The sequence below is a fragment of the Pleuronectes platessa genome, chromosome 21 (genome assembly GCF_947347685.1).
Source record: "Pleuronectes platessa chromosome 21, fPlePla1.1, whole genome shotgun sequence".
In the NCBI taxonomy this organism is placed as follows: Eukaryota; Metazoa; Chordata; class Actinopteri; order Pleuronectiformes; family Pleuronectidae; genus Pleuronectes; species Pleuronectes platessa.
In genome coordinates this window covers 14,444,616-14,466,948 of record NC_070646.1, presented here as the reverse complement: position 1 = coordinate 14,466,948, position 22,333 = coordinate 14,444,616, and the positions used below count along the sequence as shown (strand labels likewise).

The following is a 22,333-nucleotide window of genomic DNA, read 5'->3' as shown; positions in this document are numbered from 1 at the left end:
TTCCCAAACGCATGTAAATGAACTCCCAGGAATTACCTCAAAAATATTGAGATTTCTCACATATAATTTGAAAGACCTTCATATCGGTTACAATCAAAAACCACCGTATAGTTCTTGTACACATTGAAACATAGCATAATTTAAATTTATTTAAACTGGCACTAAGTAGAGCATATACCTCCAGTAAGGCCAAACAGTCCCCTAAAATGTATTCAAGCTGCACCAAACTTGTTAACACTCGTCGATATCAGTCCCGTTTCATATCAAGGAATTAGATCCATATCCAAACCAAAATGTAAAGGGGTCGTTGATGAACCATAATGCATCCTTCCACCGGGTTTTGTAGAAATCTGTTTAACCAGTCAACGAACAAAGAGACAAGGATGAAAACCTAACCTCCTTGGCGGAGGTAACAAACACAGTAAATATTCAAATGTTTGTGAACCGGACAACATCAGAAGCTAAGTGGAGTTGGCAAACTTTAAGTCTAGTCAACAAAATGAGATTTGAGCTGTGTGTTAGCGGATCTTTGACTTCTAAGAAACACCCAAACATAATGATGACTTACTTTACACAAATCATGACTCAAGTGATCTTGAATGTTTCACACTGGTGCAGTTGTCACTTTCCTATCCAGTGCCGACATTGTTATATATTAGTAGCAAATGCACTTGCAGCCATCTGAATGCCCATGGACCTGCCCAACAATAACTAAGAAAGTAATATGAGCCAACATTAGCTTGTTACAGACAGAGATAGTCTGCTCACACACTTTCAATCAGTGCAAGATGAGATCTATTTATTCTCACTACATGCTAAATCTGTCAATTTAATGGAAATCTGGCTTTTAACAGAATGAAAGATGGAACTCTGTTAGATTTAATGCATGTAAAGCACGAAATACATCCGTGATTAATAATGTACAACCTGTTTGAATCAGCACCTGGCACAGCGACCCTTTCTGTCTGATGTTCAACGGACAAAAAAGGATTCAACCATGTATTGCAATGATTAAAACATGAACCTTTCAGTTTGTCATTCACAGGAAGGATATGCTGATGTGAAACCATGCATTGAATACAAGAACTGTTCGTTTGAATGAAGCTGGAAAAGTATAGATATTCATCAACCCACAAACGGTAGCACAGAGTAGTAGAGAATGTCAGAAAGGAATAATTGGAACCGGTTCACATCTCTTTTCATGAGTTTCATGACACACATATCATGAAAGTATGGAGCATGGTGTCCATGGCAGATCCCCTCAGACAAAGCCAATGATCGCCAAAAAATAACTGCAATGGCCCTCGTTTGAGCGCAGCCCTCCGGCCCAACAGTCTCTTTAAATTCAATCAAGCTGCACCAAATTGCACACTCATAATTATAAGTTCCCCGAATATGGCTTCTTTTTTTCCATCAAGATCCATTATCTTATGTGAGCGGTTCTCTTGTCTTATCCTCTACCAGGAAATCTGTAAAGAAGTTTTTTGCACTATGCTGCTGGAAAAAACAAACAAACCAACCAACAATCTCACCTTGTTGGCGCAGGTAAAACGTATCGCTACAGAACTATAGTGTGCACCTTGTCTAATCGGCCTGTTCAGTAAAAACACAAACGATTGCAATGTTTGTGTGTTATAACGTCGAGCACATTGTTTCTATCTCTACTTGTTAGGTCGATTTTAAATTCTCTCCCCTTGTCCTTGCCTCTGTAATATTTGAGTTAAGTGCAGTGCACCAGGCCTGTCCATGAAATGAGCTGCGACAGGTCCACTGCAAAGTGTCTCCCTCCTTGACTAGCAATTATTCTTTACATTACAGTCATGGTCTTCATGAGTCATTTCAATATTCTGCCTGCAGTTAAATTTTACTTTCAAAATGACATTTCCTCCAGTCTGATTCAACTAAGTTAATGCAAAAAGTACAAATAAAAATGAAGAATTTTCCCATTTTAAATGCAGATAAAATAAAAAGGAACATGTGTCTATAAATTATAGGACCATGTGCTTACTGTAAATGATTGATCTTGAATGCAATGTGCACATATTGTACACACAAGTCAAAGTGAGGACTTACAGATGTGAGAGGATTAGAATGGAATTACCCTACCCTCGCATGTCAGCCTTCTGCAAATATTTAAGAAGTGTGTTACGTCATCAGACATTCTGTCCAACTCATTGGGGTTCTTGTAAATATTTAGGCAACTCAATGAGTGATTCTTACTTATCACAGCAAGAGTAAATCATACCTCCAGTGTTTCTTCAGTGTTTAGACATTTTGACAGGGGAAAGACATCCCAATATCTTTGGGATTTGATTCAGAATCAGTTTTGGAAACAAAACTAATTATTGACTCTATAAAAAGAGAAAGGGGCACAGGCTGCACTTGTTTTTACAGTGCACATCCATGTACAGAAGCATTTATTGTATGTTTTATTTAAGTTGCAAGTTCTCCCACATCAAAAATAAAATACAAAATGTCAGTTTCTTCTATTTAAGAGCGAATTGCACTTATTTGGAAGCATGTTATGGATTGTTTTGCCTGTAGGAGAGTAATGACAGTAAAGTGGGTGTTAGGTCTCCAGCAGTGGAAGAATTCTTTACCGCTGCCACAGTGTTGGGATGTACATCAGAGTGTGTTCTGGACTCAAGCAGGGTGTTAGGTCTCGAGCAGTGGAAGAATTCTTTACCGCTGCCAGAGTGTTGGGATGTACATCAGAGTGTGTTCTGGACTCAAGCAGGGTGTTAGGTCTCCAGCAGTGGAATAATTCTTTACCGCTGCCACAGTGTTACCATGGTTATCATCCACAGCATTGTACAGGCACAGATCACTTGAAATGAAACAGATTGGCGGGTCAAGTAATGTTCTTCACTTTTGTCAAGTTAGTGCAGAGCTTTGGCGTCTCACTTCGCTCCAGGTCCTTGGGAGATGGCATATCATATCAATGGTCGTGGACGTTCGCAGCTGGTTACTCGATGGAAGCGTGGGACAAGTGGCGTGTCGTGTGCCTAGCGGCCCTTTCCGTGGAGGACGTTGAAGACATCTACCTATTCGGAACCATGATTACAGGCTTTCTGCTGATTGGATTAGGCGCTGCCCTGGTTTATCGAAAAATAAATGAAACGATGACAGCTGTCAAAAGCCCCCTAAGGCTGCCCCTCATGATTGATGCGCTGGGCAGAGCTGTTGGCACTCAAACTGCGGCTTTTAACCGCCAGATGGATAACAACATGGAGAAGCTCACGGCTCTGCAAAGGAACTTGGATCGATTTGGAGACCTGGTGGAAAAATTGGTGAAAGTGGAGAAAGAGTAGACGCGCAAATTGGAATGCGGCTACTTGCAATCCCAATCTTATCTGCTTTCGACCCCCCCCCCAACCAGCATGGGCCTGGCCAAGGCCGTTGATGGAACAACAACTCCCCTGAAGAGCGCTGCAGTGAGACCCTCTTGCATCCCCCCCCCCCCCCCCCCCTCCCCACAGGTGTCTGTGGGGAGGGGGGTGGACCTTGTTGTCCCTGTGACAATCTTGCGAACTGAGAATCTGTCTGATTGTGGCCTAGGGGAAGGCGACAACCCAGGCCTACTTATACACGAACTTTACATACATACACACGTACATATTACACACAGATATGCACCCCCCACACCCCCCATCCCACGCCTTCGCCTGCTGCGTACCCCCAGTTTGACAGGCAGGTCTGTGACCAGCGCCTCGAGGCTGCAGGACCGGATGGCTGCTTGTCTGTGCTGGCTTACCTCCATCCTCCAACTGGCTGGGCTCAGAACACCCGGTCACTGGCTTACCTCCATCCCCCCTTCCCCCTCCCCGTTGCAAGTCATGTTTAAAATGTATGTGCTTATGTGCTGAGGTGTTTTTTTTCTCCTGTTCCCACACTGTACTCCTCTAGGAGCATAGTCTGGGGGGTTGTTTTCTCTCCTCCCTCCCCCCATGTTTTGCTGTAATCTTTCAACCTTCTTTCCATTGCGTTGCCTCTGTACCTGTACTCTGTGTAATGACAATAAAATTGAATCCAATCCAATCCAAGCCAATCAAATAGGGTTACATTTATTTTGTGTAAGGAACCATTCGCAGTATTTTGACAATTTCAACTTCAACCTCTCTCATTAGTTGAATCATGCACAAAGTGAACACAAGACTGATTACATACGTATTATTTCATGGGTGAAGGAACTACGCATCCCATCCACCATTGCAAATAATCCCCTCACTACAGCCAAGGATTAAGGGTAGTGTAGTCTGTCTCCAAAGCTTCTTAAAATAGAGTTGATCATTCATCCTATGGCTGATAATATATATCTCTGTTCAGAAAATGTTTAACTTTACAGAACCACACTGTTGAGCTCTACAGCTCTGATTCACCCTCGGTTAACCTCTTGGCCGAAGCATTGACAGCTAACGGACTGATGGGTATTATAGTATTTAGTGCCATGCACCATTTAAAACAGAAAAATACAGAGGCAAATTTGAAATCACGAAAAGTCATGACAATATCATTTGTATTGTAATATTAACCGGGAGACTTTTTCTCTGTTTAAATTCAGAGCAATTCCAATAAAAGAGAATATAAAGATGGTAAAATACTTGTGCAGCCAGCTGCCACTCAAACCTCATAACTCTTTTTTCATCTTTCTTTTCAAATCCTTCCTCGGGTGAAACTTCCCTCGGAAATTTCAGACCAAGGAAAGGGAGACTGTGAATATTGGTATTACCTTTGCTCAATAAAAGTCAATTATGACAGCTGGAGTGATGTGAAGTGTTTCTGCTTCTGCTGACTATTATCCAGGTCTGAAAGTAGCACCACTTGCTGTTGAACATTCCCTCCCTCTGCAACTGCCTCTACTTTACAACCTGGTTCCCACTGTCAGATCGACCTTTTATCACTCTCCATCTGAGGCCTAATGGAAATCCCAACGCTGGTCAGGACATTCTTCTTTGGAAATGGAGAACCAATCTACCCCCTCCCTCCCCCCTATTTCCATCAGAACTGAACCCCCTCAGGTATTTTTTTGATGATACGACTTTAGTAGAATTTGTCCAATAAAGAAAGTGCAGTAATCCTTCCACTTGGCAGAGACACAACATTAGTGACCGTGAGGGACTGCTGATCCTGCAATCTGCACTCAACAACCACAGAATTGCAACAGTTGGCACCATTTTAGCAACCAAACTCTGTCTCTCATATAATATGTATTACTACAACAGACTTCTTTTTCCAAATAGGAATAACAAATCCCTCTTTTTCCAAGTAGAATCAATTCCTGTGCTTTTGAATTTTTTTGTGGAGCCAAGGTAGGAAAATAATTCATAGGAAGTACCGCCAAGTGCATCACCAGCTACTAACTCAGGGTGCTTTCACAACTGTCTTGTTGGGTTTCGGCCTTTTGACATTTTTTTTGTTTAGTCTGAAATAAAATTACAGCTGTGAAAGGTCCAGACGAGCTGACCAAAATTGTGTCAAAGCAAATGAGGTGGTCTTTTTCTGGATCAAACCATGGTTCAGAGAGTTTGCAGTCTGAAAACATATGGTTATTATATATCCCTTATTTAATAAAGTTAGTGATTACAATTGCCGAATCCCCTTTAAAAACGAATTCATGTCGACACACGATACATACAGTGCCTTGCATAAGTATTAACCCCTTTGGACTTTTCTACATTTTGTCATGGTATAACCACAGATTAAAATTTATTTCATCGTGAGTTTATGTAATGGACCAACACAAAATAGTGCATCATTTGGAAGTGGGGGGAAATATTACATGGATTTCACAATTATTTACAAATAAAAATCTGAAAAGTGTTGAGTGCATATGTATTCACCCCCTTTACTGTGAAACCCCTAACAAAGATCTGGTGCGACCAATTGCATTCACAAGTCACATTTGCAAGTCACATAATTAGTAAATAGGGTCCACCTGTCTGCAATTTAATCTCAGTATAAATACACCTGTTCTGTGACGGACTCAGAGTTTGTTGGAGATCATTACTGAACAAACAGCATCATGAAGACCAAGGAGCTCACCAAACAGGTCAGGGATAAAGTTGTGGAGAAATATGAAGCAGGGTTAGGTTATAAAAAAATATCCAGAGCTTTGAACATCTTTCTGAGCACCATAAAATCCATCATAAGAAAATGGAAAGAATATGGCACAACCGCAAACCTACCAAGAGGAGGCCGTCCACCCAAACTGAAGAGTCGGACAAGGAGAAAATTAATCAGAGAAGCAACCAGGAGGCCCATGGTTACTCTGGAGGAGTTGCAGAGATCCACAGCTGAGGTGGGAGAATCTGTCCACAGGACAGCTATTAGTCGTCTACTCCACAATGCTGGCCTTTATGGAAGAGTGGCAAGAAGAAAGCCATTGTTGTAAGGGATCCATAAAAAATCCCGTTTGGAGTTTGCCAGAAGCCATGTGGGAGACACAGCAAACATGTGGAAGAAGGTGCTCTGGTCAGATGAGACCAAAATTGAACTTTTTGGCCTCAATGCAAAACGCTATGTGTGGCGAAAACCCAACACTGCCCATCACCCTGAGCACACCATCCCAACAGTGAAACATGGTGGTGGTAGCATCATGCTGTGGGGATGCTTCTCTTCAGCAAGTACAGGGAAACTGGTCAGAATAGAGGGAAAGATGGATGGAGCCAAATACAGGGAAATCCTTGAAGAAAATCTGATGCAGTCTGCAAAAGACTTGAGACTGGGGCGGAGGTTCATCTTCCAGCAGGACAATGACCCTAAACATACAGCCAGAGCTACAAAGGAATGGTTTGGATTAAAGAATGTTAATGTCTTAAAATGGCCCAGTCAAAGCCCAGACCTCAATCCAATAGAGAATCTATGGCAAGACTTGAAGATTGCGGTTCACAGACGGTCTCCATCCAATCTGACTGAGCTTCATCTTTTTTGCCAAGAAGAATGGACAAACCTTTCCATCTCTAGATGTGCAAAGCTGGTAGAGACATACCCCAAAAGACGTGCAGCTGTAATTGCAGCGAAAGGGGGTTCTACCAAGTATTGACACAGGGGGGTGAATACTTATGCACCCAACAGATGTCAACTTTTTTGTTCTCATTATTGTTTGTGTCACAATAAAATGTATTTTGCACCTCCAAAGTACTATGCATGTTTTGTTGATCAAACGGGAAAAAGTTTATTTAAGTCTATTTGAATTCCAGTTAGTAACAGTACATAATGGGAAAAAGTCCAAGGGGGGTGAATACTTATGCAAGGCACTGTAGATACAAAAGTCTTTAATCCACTCCCTAAATAACCATTTGAAACCAAAACTAACCTGATCAAATGTAAACAAAGATGAGCCTTGGTCCAGACTATCAGGTTATAAAATCTTCTTATACTATCAATATAATTATAATAAGAGTTCAAACTTAAACAGAAATAAATTACTATTAAAGCGTACTATTGAAATCCCAATAAAAGGCTGAAAATGTGTCTATAATTGATTTTGTTCATGTTAAAGAACTAATTTGATCAAATATATATTTCAGAAAGATCCTGTGTGCAATTTATTAGAGCAAAGCCGTTATCTTTCTATATCATGTTTCATTTGAATGTAAAATATATATAATTATCGCCAGGGTTGCAAACATGTTAAAAAAAAAAACAGACCAGATAAGGAAGTGATGGAGATTAGATTAATCTTTCCTTTCCTCTCTCGTTCTCAGGGAATAGGGACAATTTCTAATCGTTTGACATGAGTCTTATCAAATTACTTATCAGGGCTTGTAATAATTAACAACCTCAGAATCACCACTGGGAATCTTAATTAATTTTCCATTCAGGACTACAAGTTGTAAAAGTTCTCCTCCGAAAATAAATGATGTTACTACTGTATTTACCAAAGATTAGAAATGTACTTGAACTTGTAGTTTTTCTCTGTGGAACACTTTCCAAAGAGAGAAACCCAGTGTTTGTGTAAATGAAATAAACTGTTGTTTGGGTGAACATTATTTGTGTCGAGTTGCAAAATAAGTGCACACATAAAAAAAATACAGATTCTACCAACACAGATATTACAACTAAATCATTGGTGATTAACCACAACATCGACTTAAGAAATCCTCTATCCAACACCTTAAATATGAACAAGCCTTGGCTACAGTATTAACATTGTCTGTTAGGGGCCGTACAAACTCGTGACTCTCTTTCAGCAGGGATGTCACACTCTTTGGGTTTAATAGGCTTGAATATAGTTAACCCTGCAATTTTCATCATATATATATTGACTTTGAATCAAAGGTGTAATGTGAAAAAGGGGGTGGCTCATAGTTTAAAAACAAACACACACATCACCTGACCCCACAGTTCACCTCAGCTCCGCAAAGCCTTTAAGCATCTTTCAGCTCATTATTGGTTCCATTTAACCACAACTGGGTTCAGTCTCCACGCTTTCAAGACACAGCAGAAGATTCGTTACCGTTAAATTGGCACAAAGCAAAAATTAGCAATGATTCCAAATAGGTTGGTATCAAACCTTTATGACAAAGAAATGTAATAGAGGCCTAATATTTACAGATTAACCATGAACACTAATTAAAACACAAACCAAATATTAAAAACACCTGAATAAAAACATGAACATATTTAAATGTAAAATATAAACATAAATGCCCATCTGCAAAATCTTGAAAATAACGGTTTTCTGCGCATATATCTGCAAACGGAAATGCTAGACCAGATTGTCTGTGAAAGGCTGAATTTTTACACACCCACCTTATCAGGTGGTCTATTTAACTAGAGAGACATTTCCCATCAACCCCTCTTGCTCGCACTGCTGCTGCAGTATTGCCACCAGTTGCTTCAGCCCCTCCACCACCCCAGCATCCACCTGTAGGCTCGAACGGGGGGGTTATATGTATTTGCTAATCACTCCCATCATTCCTGTTTAATCATATGGGGGAGTGATTAAGTTTGAGCCTAGACGCCAAATCTGTTGTAATGCTGCAATAAATGTTCGAACGTGAGTTGTTTGACTGAAATACACTAAAGCATTTCAGAGCTAAAGAGCTAAAACAGGGGGAAATATTTAATATGTTAACAGCTCATTGCGATGCAGTGTCAAGAAAGTCAAATCATGCGGATTCATAAAGGCTCTGCATCTCAGATCAAATTAATTTGTGCATGTTTATCATATCCCTCCTCAGATCAGCAATAATAGTTGAACACCATCACTGCACCTCTGCTAAATCCCAAAGGAGATATGATGCCAGGCAAATTTCATGGGTTTATAAAGCTGGAAAAAGGAATTTTGTTATTTAAATGGACGTCACCCTGAGACTTCACACTTCACTGCCAGCTCAGATTTCCTACTGAATATCTTCTCTGAGACACTTGATGAGCATTGGCTATGTACAGATTCTCCTGAGGGAAATCAAATAAAAGTAATTGTAAGAGTCAGATAGCGGGATTAGGGGATGTTTTTCTATTGCAACATTATACCTCTTTAGACATGATAAGGCCAAGTTCTCCTTCAGGGGAACACTTATCTTCAACTTTGATGAATAAACGTGGCATCTGAACGTGTCAGGCTGAATTTCTCTGGAGGACAGTCAGCCTGCCAAAGTGAAATGTCCAAAAACTCTTCAGCATCTCCTGCAGCATCTTCCTACAAGTCGTAAATATTTGTGTGTATGTGTGTGTCTCAGTTAGAAAAAATAATAAAAAATACAGAAAAAAATCGAACTCACCCCAGCGGCAAAGCCTAAACTTCCATCCAAGATGCGCTTCTGAAAAGGGCAGACAAAAGACGGATTGTTTACAAGTCAGTTAAATCGATATCCTCCAACCCTGACAGTGTAGCATCTAGAACGTCAATAGATCACTTTACTGTTGACTTGGACTGGAAAACAGGCAACATGTCCTGAGAGTTGGACGTTCAAAGTTAACATAAAAGTATAATCTATGAGAAAAAACATTCTGTCAGTCGAGGGATTTCATGTTCGGTATTTAACGCTTACAAAAGTTCAAAGCTCAAATCAACAGCTGCGGAATGGCTTTGCGCATCTGAAACAAATCAAGCTAACATAAATAACATATGCTTTATGTACAGTGCCTTGTATAAGTATTCACCCCCTTTGGACTTTTCTACATTTTGTCATGGTATAACCACAGATTAAAATTTATTTCATCGTGAGTTTATGTAATGGACCAACACAAAATAGTGCATCATTTGGAAGTGGGGGGGAATATTACATGGATTTCACAATTATTTACAAATAAAAATCTGAAAAGTGTTGAGTGCATATGTATTCACCCCCTTTACTGTGAAACCCCTAACAAAGATCTGGTGCGACCAATTGCATTCACAAGTCACATTTGCAAGTCACATAATTAGTAAATAGGGTCCACCTGTCTGCAATTTAATCTCAGTATAAATACACCTGTTCTGTGACGGACTCAGAGTTTGTTGGAGATCATTACTGAACAAACAGCATCATGAAGACCAAGGAGCTCACCAAACAGGTCAGGGATAAAGTTGTGGAGAAATATGAAGCAGGGTTAGGTTATAAAAAAATATCCAGAGCTTTGAACATCTCTCTGAGCACCATAAAATCCATCATAAGAAAATGGAAAGAATATGGCACAACCGCAAACCTACCAAGAGGAGGCCGTCCACCCAAACTGAAGAGTCGGACAAGGAGAAAATGAATCAGAGAAGCAACCAGGAGGCCCATGGTTACTCTGGAGGAGTTGCAGAGATCCACAGCTGAGGTGGGAGAATCTGTCCACAGGACAACTATTAGTCGTCTACTCCACAAATCTGGCCTTTATGGAAGAGTGGCAAGAAGAAAGCCATTGTTGAAAGGGATCCATAAAAAATCCCGTTTGGAGTTTGCCAGAAGCCATGTGGGAGACACAGCAAACATGTGGAAGAAGGTGCTCTGGTCAGATGAGACCAAAATTGAACTTTTTGGCCTCAATGCAAAACGCTATGTGTGGCGAAAACCCAACACTGCCCATCAACCTGAGCACACCATCCCAACAGTGAAACATGGTGGTGGTAGCATCATGCTGTGGGGATGCTTCTCTTCAGCAGGTACAGGGAAACTGGTCAGAATAGAGGGAAAGATGGATGGAGCCAAATACAGGGAAATCTTTGAAGAAAATCTGATGCAGTCTGCAAAAGACTTGAGACTGGGGCGGAGGTTCATCTTCCAGCAGGACAATGACCCTAAACATACAGCCAGAGCTACAAAGGAATGGTTTGGATTAAAGAATGTTAATGTCTTAAAATGGCCCAGTCAAAGCCCAGACCTCAATCCAATAGAGAATCTATGGCAAGACTTGAAGATTGCGGTTCACAGACGGTCTCCATCCAATCTGACTGAGCTTCATCTTTTTTGCCAAGAAGAATGGACAAACCTTTCCATCTCCAGATGTGCAAAGCTGGTAGAGACATACCCCAAAAGACTTGCAGCTGTAATTGCAGCGAAAGGGGGTTCTACCAAGTATTGACACAGGGGGGTGAATACTTATGCACCCAACAGATGTCAACTTTTTTGTTCTCATTATTGTTTGTGTCACAATAACATTTATTTTGCACCTCCAAAGTACTATGCATGTTTTGTTGATCAAACGGGAAAAAGTTTATTTAAGTCTATTTGAATTCCAGTTAGTAACAGTACATAATGGGAAAAAGTCCAAGGGGGGTGAATACTTATGCAAGGCACTGTATGTGCTGTTCACATCTGGGAAATGATTATTCACTGGTACATGACTTGTAAATGAATGCATTATTTCAGGGCTGTGATGTAGCATCAAGAAAACCACATTTAAGGATCAATTTGCATAAATAGTAAATACACTTATGTGTATTCTCCCCAAGTGATAAAGCAGAAGATAGATTACCACTCTTCCAGCGTCTGTCATTAAAATGTAAAGCTAGGAAACTGCTTATGTGATGAGGCCTCGTAATTATAATTATTATAATGGTGTCAAAGTCTTCACCGGTGTAAATGTGATAAATCAACATCCTTACTATAGAAATAAATCATTTTCGTTTTCTCCAAATGCTCAGTTATACTGTTACTACTCGTCCATACACAAGTTATCTTCTAGCATAGGTATATCCCCCAGTGCAGAAAAGTAACCCATTTAAAAGTGTGTGAGGTGTTTTCTGAAGCTCAGAGTGACAGTTGGTACCTGGCGGCTGGAGAAGACGAACACCAGGGCGGCTCCGGCGGCGGTCAGACCCCAGGTGAACAGAGTCCCCAGCAGGGCCTGGGTCACGGGGCTGTAGCCTTCAAGCATGGCGCCAGAGCTGGACACACAAAAAACACACACTCACAAGTTATCCTCTTGCATTCAGTTTGCACTGGAAGAGGTTGCAGAAAATATTTTTAAGGAAAACATTAGGTGGATTAAAAAGCTTACAGAAACCACTCCTTCTTGAATTAGTCCTAGAAGCCAAAAGTAAATATAGTCCCATGTGGATGCTGCCATTGATTCTAAATTTGACATTTAAAAGCAACATAACCACAGCACTTTGAGGAAGCCTATGTCTTTTGTGCCCAATACGTATCGACAAGAACAGCAGCCGAACAGACAACAGAGGAGAGAACAGGAGTACGTGTGCTTCAACCGACTCGTCTTGAATCAATATGTTTGCCTTTAAGCCCTCACATTAGTAATCCAGCACACAACTGCCTGTGTTTGTTTCCGCTTACAGAACAGAAAACGAGCGTCAAATCCTGTTTGCTCAGGATGTTAATATCCCAGATTTTTTTCATTTGCATCTGTGTGGACGGACCTGTTGAGGCCCGCCCAGAAATTACACAGCAGATAATACTGTAGGAAAGAGAAAGCTTATACTTCATGTTCTTTGATGTAAAAAGGTACCGGACAGAAAAGTGCAGTATGTGCTTTGAATACTATTGTGTAACCACAATACAGCAAAACACAATTTAAGTGGCAGTTTCACAGACAGATATAAACTCACTTGTGTTTGCTTGAGGTTCATCACAGGGGGGAGTTTTGCTTTAAAGCCAACCTGTGTTCCTTGCTGAAAAGAGGCCCCTGTGATCACATCTAGACTGACTGGATAGGATTACATCTTGCGACAGAATTATATTCCCCTTGTAAAATGTCCCAAATAATGACTTTTGTCGTGACTTTTGCTCCCCTCAAAATGACGTCACTCTCGAAATCTCTTCTCTCATTAAAACCACTTAGTGAAGGTCAAACCATTAGCAAACCTGTCCCTCCTGTGCGGTTTGATTTTCCAGTTTATTTTTGGTTTGGCTTTGCTTGAAACATTAGGATGTACTTTTGAAATTAGGCTAAGTGTAGGCGCCTCAGGACTTTGGAATTGCTCCGACTGAAAGTGCAGGTATTTCAAGCTATCTCCGTGATTCAGAGCAGATCAGAAGCGACATGGCTTCACTTGAAAGCAGCTCTGACTCTCAGCCCTTCACATTCCTAGGTAGAGGACGAAAATGGTTAACTGTTTATGAGTGGTGTAATTATTTAGCAGTTTACGCTGTGGGGAGCAGCTTTCATGTTACCATGCAAATGACATTTTCATCAGCATGTTAATCAAAAAAACATTCAAAGGGAATATTCACCAGGCAGCAGCAGTGGAAGCCTTTAACATGTATTGACAACTTCTTATAGCAGGAATGACTCACTAACACTTGTGTCTGTGTGTGTGTGTTACAAGGATGTGTGTGTGTTTGTATTTTATAATAGGTGGTCGGTTTATCCAAACAATGTATATTTGAAAAATTGTAGCTAAATGTGGAAAACTTTGGCTGCTCATTTCTGCATGTGACCCTTTGTAAACAGAACCACATACTTCAGTCCTTAGGTCCACTGCTACTGTCACTACTTCAACTCTGCTTGAGTGTTTCCATCTTGTGTTTTACTGAATCTACATTAACTTCATATTCATAGTTACAACACTTGTTAAGTGTGTGTGCGTAATGGAGACTAATATTTAACTGACATTTATAGAGAATAGCGGCTAGATTTCTGAGCCACACACACACGAACACACACACACACACGCACGCACACACACACGCGTCCACGCACAAACACAAGCACACACTACGACACACAAACGCACACGTAACACGTAATATCTCCAGGCAGTTAACGTGACTGACTTGTAAATGAAAGCCAACCGGCTAATTCCTTACACCTGCTCGTCTTGAAATTTGAAATAACGCGGTTATATTTCACTTCAGCGCTGTTGGTGACATTAGGAGACGTCATACGTTAATTCGGCCTCCTTCTCTTTCACCCTGACTCAGTGTAAGTGGTCATTTTTGGAATAAGTTCAGTTTTACTCACTTCTCTCCACTGGCACCTCGACTGCTGCTGTATTTACTTCCTACTTCCCGGTACACGTGTCTATGACAGTATAAGCCCCGCCCCTCCTTGCAGTCTATTGGTCAACACGTTTGACAGCAGCAGTGGTTGGAGCACGATTACTCATAAATAGATAGACACGTGAAAAACTCATAATTTGCAGGGTTGCAGGATGTGTGTGTGTAGGATTACATACAATTACACAGTCATACATATACATTTGTGTAGTGATTATATATGTATATATAAGTGTGTGTGTGTGTGTGTGTGTGTGTGTGTATACATTTAAATATACACAGATAGATAGATAGATAGATAGATATTTTTATTTTCATAATACGTGGTCAATTTATCCAAACAAAGTCTTTTGGAAAAATTGCAGCTAAATGTGGAAACATTTTCCTGCTTACTTCTCAGTGTGCCCCTTTATAAACATAACCACATACCTCTGTCCTTAGGTCCACTGTTACTGTCAATACTTCAACTCTGCTTGAGTGTTTCCATTCATTGTTACAACACTGGTTACTTTACAATATAATGATATTGTAATTTTAATAATAATAATAATCTCTTGACGCAAATCATACAAGGAAAGGCAGTGTTATTTCTAATGCACATTTCAACACAGTAGTACATTCAAGGTGCTGTGCAGGGACATTGAAATCAACACAGAGACTAAATTAAAAGAAAACAATTTAAAACAATTAGTTTCAGAAACAGCAAAAGAACAGATTAAAAAGAGCAGAGTAAATGAGGTAAACAGATCAAAAGAGATCAAATACATAAAAGGGATACCTTAGGATTAAAAAACCCAAATAAGTTAAAGGGATAAAAAAGAAAATGATAGAAATATGTAAAATATTAAGATAAACGGAAAATAAAACAACAATGTCGATACCTTAGATTTCGTAAAAATATTTGAATCGAACGGATTTCAGGATGTAAAAGCTGCAGTGGATTGGTGTTTCCTAAAACCACCAGGCAGTTGGTTTCCATTGTTGTGCTGCATCATGACTAAAGTGTCCTTCTCTTTGTCTGGACTTTGTCATAGGTACCACGAGCTGACCACTCTCAATGACAATGACAATAACTTTTAACTTTTCTGAATTTCCCTCGGGATTAATAAAGTATCCATCTAACTATCTATCTATCTAACACTACTCATATGATTAGTGCACAAACTACATGGGCAAGAATGCCTCAGACCTCCAGCAGATTGGAGTCTTTACTGCAGGACACCCCGCTCCTCTCCCCCCAGCATTTCCTTTCAGTCTCCACTGGCTCTATTCAGATAATACACAATCATGCCACTCTAACAACAGCCATGGTGCTTTTACTATTGCTACTCAGTGATTAATTTTGTAATTTACTTCAGTTCGTTATTTTTACACTGTGGTATTATTTTCATCAGTATCAATTCATGCTTCTCCCCCACTGGTTTCTCAGTGCATGAGTGTGTGCACGTGCAGACCTTTTTGTTCCTTTTGAGTTTTCACAGGAAACAGACTCTGGAGAGCGTTTTCTCTTCCTGGTGGAAGTTTCCAGGATTGCTGCTGTCGCTGACCTCTCTCTGTTAATTCCTAGGTATGTTGACCTTAGACCTGTGGACTCATCACCACACATTTCCCCTGATGTTCCCCGCCTTTCTTCCTTTGGAATATCCTGCAAACACCACCGGACTGATGTCGTAACAAACATCTGATGGTGATATAAATTCGCATCGGTTTAATCACCAGCACTCACGCTCCAAACTATGATCAAACTCTGTTACTGACAATGGAGATAGATCAGTGCGGGAATCTTTCTATTTTAAGTATTTTACAGATCTTGCTTCCACAGAAAGATGACTAATAAAGTTTTTTCCAGTATTTCCCTCTCATAAAAACACACCAGAGGGGTCCCCATTAAAACCACAGTTGTCAGCATCCGTTCTCTGAGCTGTTCCACTTGACCTGCTGGGTTGAAAGCAAAAAAATATCAGAACCCTGCTGAGTTTGACATTATCAGCTGCTGATTTCTATTCTTACAAAGGAGTATTTCCTGCTAGTGACTGATGTAGGATTTCTCTTAATAAGGGGCCATAAAGGACCAAAATTTACACAGAGGGACCAAATATATGTCTAACATCCATTAACAATTCCTTATTCAGTTAAGTAAACAAGTCATTCCAAATTTATAAAACACACATTCTTAACATATCGTCATATTTATTGATAATATTGTTATCAAGTGACTAGTTTAAAAAATGAAATAAAATAAAAAAGACTACTAACAGGACAGGGTAACCTCAGAGGGCCCTCAGATGTCAGCTAGAGCCACTGACCCTTGGATCTGACCCTGTTTTCTGCCCCTACATTACATACTGTATACAATAATTGTGCCCTCTTAAACATTTACTCTTGAAATAAATGCAGATTTTAATCTCATTTCATAATGAACTTGTTGTCCTTAAATACATTTCTACACATTTTTTTCAATCAGTCTCTCTCTCTCTCTCTCTCTCTCTCTCTCTCTCTCTCTCTCTCTCTCTCTACCTCGACATTAACACAAAAATGAACAACAAACAAAAGAGAAGCACAATAAAAAGAGCAATTCGTCGACGTTCTGTTTTGGTAAAGCACTATTTCAGCATAATATTTCCATTCTCGAAAGTAGCATAAATAAGTGTAATGGTGGCTGCTTGATTGTTCTTGCAGCGGCTGCTGGTTTGGGTTCCGACCCAGCAAATCTTGTTTTTTACCTTCCTCCACTCTCCCGCCCCAATTCAGGCTATCCTTTCCATAAAACGGAAAAATAAGATATTTAAAATGTTAAACGGTGAGTTTTTAACATTTGGAAAATCATGTAATAAAATGTACCATCTCCTGTATCTGCATTACATTCTTGTTTTTTAAAAGACAAACAGGCCTTTCTGCGTTTTTTAGTTGAGCATCTGTGCAACATGGCGGCTGAAGAAAGAAGCCCTCGCTGTTTGATTCTGAGGAACTGACATCAAATACTGATGTTTACCTTTGATGTGATAGATCTCTGCTGTTTTATGCTAAATCAACATCAATACACCGGATGCTGAAAACATTCCAAAGAGACACCATGTTGCATATTTGTTGCGGTCAGTTTTGCATGACAGTTGTAGGAAAACACCAACAAAGAAAAATCAACCAATGTCTTATTTTTGAAAAGAATCAACAAACATTAGAGACACAAACTTCCATATGTCGAACAGGACACAAGAAATCCTTCCACTGATGCTTGCAGATTGTGTAAGAGCAGCTGTATCGATGTTATAATGAAACACAGATGAGCAACATTCCCTCAAATATTTAACATTTCTGTTTTGCATTCGAAGCGAGATTTGCATAACTCATGAGTGACTATGGGCTTATGGAGAATGTTGCCGGGAAACAATAATCAAGATCATAAGCTGTCTGGAGTTTCCACATTTCTATTGTGGACTTTTTCGCATTCCCAATTATCTTTTACTGAAATGCCCTGTTGTGAAACTGTTTTGTAAAATGGTGTGATTCATTTTTGCTGGAATTCATCATTACGTATTATTCCGTGACTGCAGATGGGCTCTGCGTTTCATCTGTGGGGGTTTACTTTAGCAGTGCTTTAGCAGCATGGCTCTATGGAATTTTGGCTCATCGGCCCACTACTGTTGTTCATACTGAAATATCTGAAAAAATCATTGGATAAGAGAGACCCCATTACCTGCTGTGTGGAGGAGAGATGTACCAGATCTGAGCCCACCATTCGACTGGGACAGTTTGGGTTAAGATATGCCTAGCAACCAAACACTCTGACAATTAGAAAATGTTATTACTATTTTATACCAGCTACGAAGTTTTACTCAATGAAAACTGAATGAACTAAATTGCCGACCTTTGTCCCTTGAAAGTAACTTAAAGAAACAGACAGGGGGAAAACCACTACGTCTGTTGGTTTGTAGGCAAGATAACTCAGAAACAACTTAACGAATTTTTTAAAACCTGGTAGAAGGATGTGGTATGGGTCAGAGAAGGACCCAATACAATTTGGTTTGGTTTGTGCTTCCTTGGTCTCAATGACTTGACATAAAAGGGCATTCAGTCACTAAAAAACAAACACCATTAGCCTTGCTTACATCAGTGAAACAATTGGTTGGAACCCTATCAACTCCCCTCTGCATAGGTGCTGGCCACCTGGACATTGTGTTCTAGTAGTAGGATGGTGTTTTTTCTTGATATTCATTTATTTGTTTCTACGTATTTTGTATATGTATTTGTTTCTATATTTGTGTATTGGGATAAAAATCTCTTAAAAAGTCTTTGGAAAGATTGCAATGAAACTAGACAGGTCCAAAGAAGATAAATCCTCAAGACACTGTCTGTCGTCTGAGTTTTCCTTTTTTCAGTGGATAACCTCAACATCAAATTGATGGGGTGCCACAAACTTTAGTTATTTATTTAGTTCCCAAAAGATGTGTCTTGTCTGTGGTTTTTTCATTTCAGAAATGTGAAAGATGAGGTTCACACTTTCAGATTTTAGTAAAGACATCACAGACAAGGGCAAGATACAGGGATTGTATAAATTCGGGGAAAACAGCTCACACTGACGACCCACACCAGGATGACATATTGTTTATATAGTGTTGCACTCATGAACCACTCACGAATAGTGTAAACAAAACAGAAAAGAGAGCTTAACAGAAAAAGCTGGCAATATGTAAGGTGAGTGGGGCCAGCCGTCAGACAAGCACTTTAGTTAGCATGCTGGCCCCTTTAGAATTGCCTATCACCAACATAACAAAGATTAAAAGCCACAGTGTAACTTGAAACCTTTGCTCGTCTCGCCACGAGAATCACAAAAGATGGTGTAAAGAAAGAAAAGTCCTTGGAGCAAAGTAAAACCTGAGAACATAAGACGTGTTAAGGAAGAACAACCTAAAATAGCCCTTCACCTTGAGTGTGCAGATGTGACATGTATTGTATTGCATGCGGCACGCTCTCTTGCTTTATTGTCGGCTCATGCGTCACGTGTGATGGAAGCTAACACGTCTGGTCTGAACATGGAGGTAACATACCGCCTGTGGAACATGGAGCTGTCCGACTTTTCCAAATTTAGCACCCACAAAACAAATTGTCTCCAGTGATGTTTTAACAGGGGAGGGGGAGGAGGAGATGGGCTTTATCATAGGAAGTGCCAGTCTCTGGGGGGGGGGGGGACGTTAAGCCACAAACTAATCAGGAGTTGAAAGGCATTTATTTTCCATTTAATTGGGGCCAGTTAAAAGTTGAGGAGAAGGTGTGTCTAGAGAAATCTGTGGCATCTGATGAATGCGCTCTCAGATAAGTTGTTAAGTGCCTTTGGGAGAATTACTGGATGAAGGTTGACGACCCGGCTAGTTTCGCTGGCTGTGTTGACGGTGGGTGGCGGAACCAACTGGAGGTTCTTTTTTTCCTGGGGGATGTTCCCGGGGTATTCCAGCTATGCGTGTCAGAGCAGCAACAGGACGGGGTCATCGCTTATCTTCACCAAGCGCCCCACCAGCCCTCCCCTGCTGTCTCAACTCCGCTCCCTTGCCACCTTCCCCTTTTTCTCCCTTTTTTGTTTCCCCCAATTCATCATAGATGGCAGTGTAAAAAACAGTGCTGAAGGGTGGGAGGAGGATGGACGGAGTCGGAGAAGCAGACAACGGCATCTGCATGTCAAATAGTCAGAAAAAAAAAAAACTGAGAGAATAGACAGGAGGACTACATCTTTAACTGTCGGCAGATTTACTCAGTCAGGGCTGTAAAGGTGGGTGGCCCCAGCGATGAGATAGTGTTAATAAATGTGTGCGTGCCAGTTGGTTTAGTTGTGTGATTCCCCCCTGTTGAACTGTGAGGGAGCCAGAGGAAGGGGGGGGGGGGGAGTGGGGTGAAGTAAACAGAAGAGGCAAGAAAGATGGAAAGAAAGAGTTATGAAAACAAGAGTATTGTAGCAGATGGGGGCCGGGGTTTACCTTGGAAGCAGCATTACAGCAGAGGCACAAGGGAAGCGCTCGGGAGGGGGGCATGAGCCAAGCTGGAGTTTATCACAATCTCTGGAGACTGATGGACAAGAAGAGAGGGGGGGTAGAAGGGTCCCCCACCCAGTAGAAACACTCCTCACACACTGTGGGGGGAAGAGATATAAAAGGGCTCCCAGGGAGAAGGAGTGCTCAGGCAAGCGTCTGAGCGGCAGTCCGGCTCATTTCCACATCGCTGTACATCCCTGACAGTGTGTTTACGCAAGAGTGTGTGTGTGTGTGTGTGTGAGAAAGAGTACGAGTGTCTGACAGAAGTGTGCGGTCGCCACCACTCAAGGATTAAACTTGGACAGGTCTTCTTCTCCAGAGGATAAGAAGAGTATTGACTGGGTGGGGGAGGTGATGAAGAGCTGCTGAAGCCGGGCTGTCGTTGAACCTGTGAACACTGTTTGATATTTAGGGGGGGGGTTCTTTTTTGTTTGTGTTGTTTAGCCCTCTCCCTCTGAGTAGAGGTGAAGAGGTGACTCTGGAAGTGCTCGCAGAGGAATTTAAGCAGAAGCAGAGATTCGATCCCACTGAGCTGCTACTGGTCTCAGGGCAGTTTTGTATTTTTTTTTTCTTCTTTTAATCATTCACTTGATGCTGAGGCAGAATGGACGGCCTCTCTCTATTGGACACAGACTACAATGACACTTACTTGGATGAGCGTTTTTACTTCGAGGACAACATTGATGCGTTTGGCATCACCATGGCCATCCTCTACCCGTTGGTGTGCATCCTGGGACTAGCTGGGAATTCCCTTGTCATCGTCGCCATTTTGAAATTAGACAAAATGTCGTCGTCCACCACGGTGTACATTTTCAACCTGGCGCTGGCCGATGGACTCTTCATGGTTGGTCTGCCATTTATAGCGAGCCAGAACTTCCAGAACCGCTGGGTGTTTGGCGACATCGCGTGCAAAGTGGTCATGGTGCTGGACGGCATCAACCAGTTCACCAGCGTCTTCTGCCTGACAGTGATGAGCATCGACCGCTACATGGCGCTGGCCGACCCGCTTCGGTTTGCCCGCTGGAGAACGCCGCGCTGCGCAAAGATCGTTTCGGCGGTTCTGTGGCTGTTCTCGCTCCTCACCATCCTCCCCATGGCGCTCCACTTCTCGGCGGATAAAGGCCTATGCATACCAGAGCTTGTCTCGGACTCCTGGTGGCTCGGCATCCTCTCTTACACCTTTGTCATGGGATTCGCTCTGCCGTTCACGATGATGACCGCCTCCTACACGGCGCTCCTGCTCACCCTGCGGCTGCAGCGGCTCAGAAGGTCAACACCAAACCAGGAAAGCCACCGGCTGGAGCGCCAGGTCACCAGGATGGTGGTGGCGGTGGTGGTCGTGTTCGGTGTGTGCTGGCTGCCGTTTTACACCTTCAACTTCTGCTCCCTGCATCAAAGTGGTCTGGTCCTGACTTTTGCCAGAGCTTTTGAGTGCATGGTCCTTTTGTCATACTCATGGAGCTGTGCTAACCCCATCCTCTACGCCTGCCTCTCCGACACCTTCAGGAGGCACTTCCGCACCCTCCTCTGCCCCATGGTCAAGTCATCTCCCAGCATGCAGTGCAACACTGAACGGTATGACTTGAATGACACAGGGGATGCCACCTTACCCGCATAGAGAGAAGGCTAAAGACTGGGTCATCATTCATTTCCTGCACTGCATTATACCTTCAACTTATTTACTCATTTGATTGTAATTAACCCTAATTTTAGTTTTTATTTGTTATTTTCGAAACAGTTACAGATTATTTCAACCAAGAATGAAGTTGAGCATATTTTCTTTAAGCTTGTTATTTCCTGGGTCATTGAGTTTGGTTTCTTCCTTACTGTGTATCCACACATGTGTACACAAGGTGAGAACTCATAGCCGTCTCAAATAACAATGTCTGATATGATGTCTACAGAGACTCCTGTTGATCGCACACTTCACTGTTTGAGTACTGA

At 41.4% G+C, this 22,333-nt stretch overlaps 2 protein-coding genes across 3 annotated transcripts in view; one reads left to right on the top strand and one right to left on the bottom strand.

Moving 5' to 3' along the window:
* LOC128426856 (zinc transporter ZIP11) overlaps window positions 1–14,390 on the bottom strand; it is a 118,934-nt gene extending 104,544 nt beyond the window's left edge. For both annotated transcript variants that reach the window (XM_053413906.1, XM_053413907.1), the window contains exons 1-3: window positions 14,335–14,390; window positions 12,184–12,301; window positions 9,729–9,767 (exon numbers count right to left, since the gene is read on the bottom strand). In XM_053413906.1, the coding sequence (XP_053269881.1) occupies window positions 9,729–9,767; window positions 12,184–12,291 (147 nt within the window). In that variant the 5' untranslated portion in view covers window positions 12,292–12,301; window positions 14,335–14,390. The remainder of the gene's footprint in view (window positions 1–9,728; window positions 9,768–12,183; window positions 12,302–14,334) is intronic.
* A 6,133-nt stretch (window positions 14,391–20,523) lies between these two features.
* On the top strand, window positions 20,524–22,007 carry LOC128426961 (somatostatin receptor type 5). Its single transcript, XM_053414021.1, has one exon. The coding sequence runs from the start codon at window positions 20,994–20,996 to the stop codon at window positions 22,005–22,007; it is 1,014 nt and encodes a 337-aa protein (XP_053269996.1). The 5' UTR covers window positions 20,524–20,993.
* Window positions 22,008–22,333: the final 326 nt, after the last annotated feature.

Bases quoted from the DNA above. Each gene is read 5' to 3' on its own strand.
- LOC128426961 (XM_053414021.1), top strand. From the start codon at position 20,994: ATGGACGGCCTCTCTCTATTGGACACAGACTACAATGACACTTACTTG.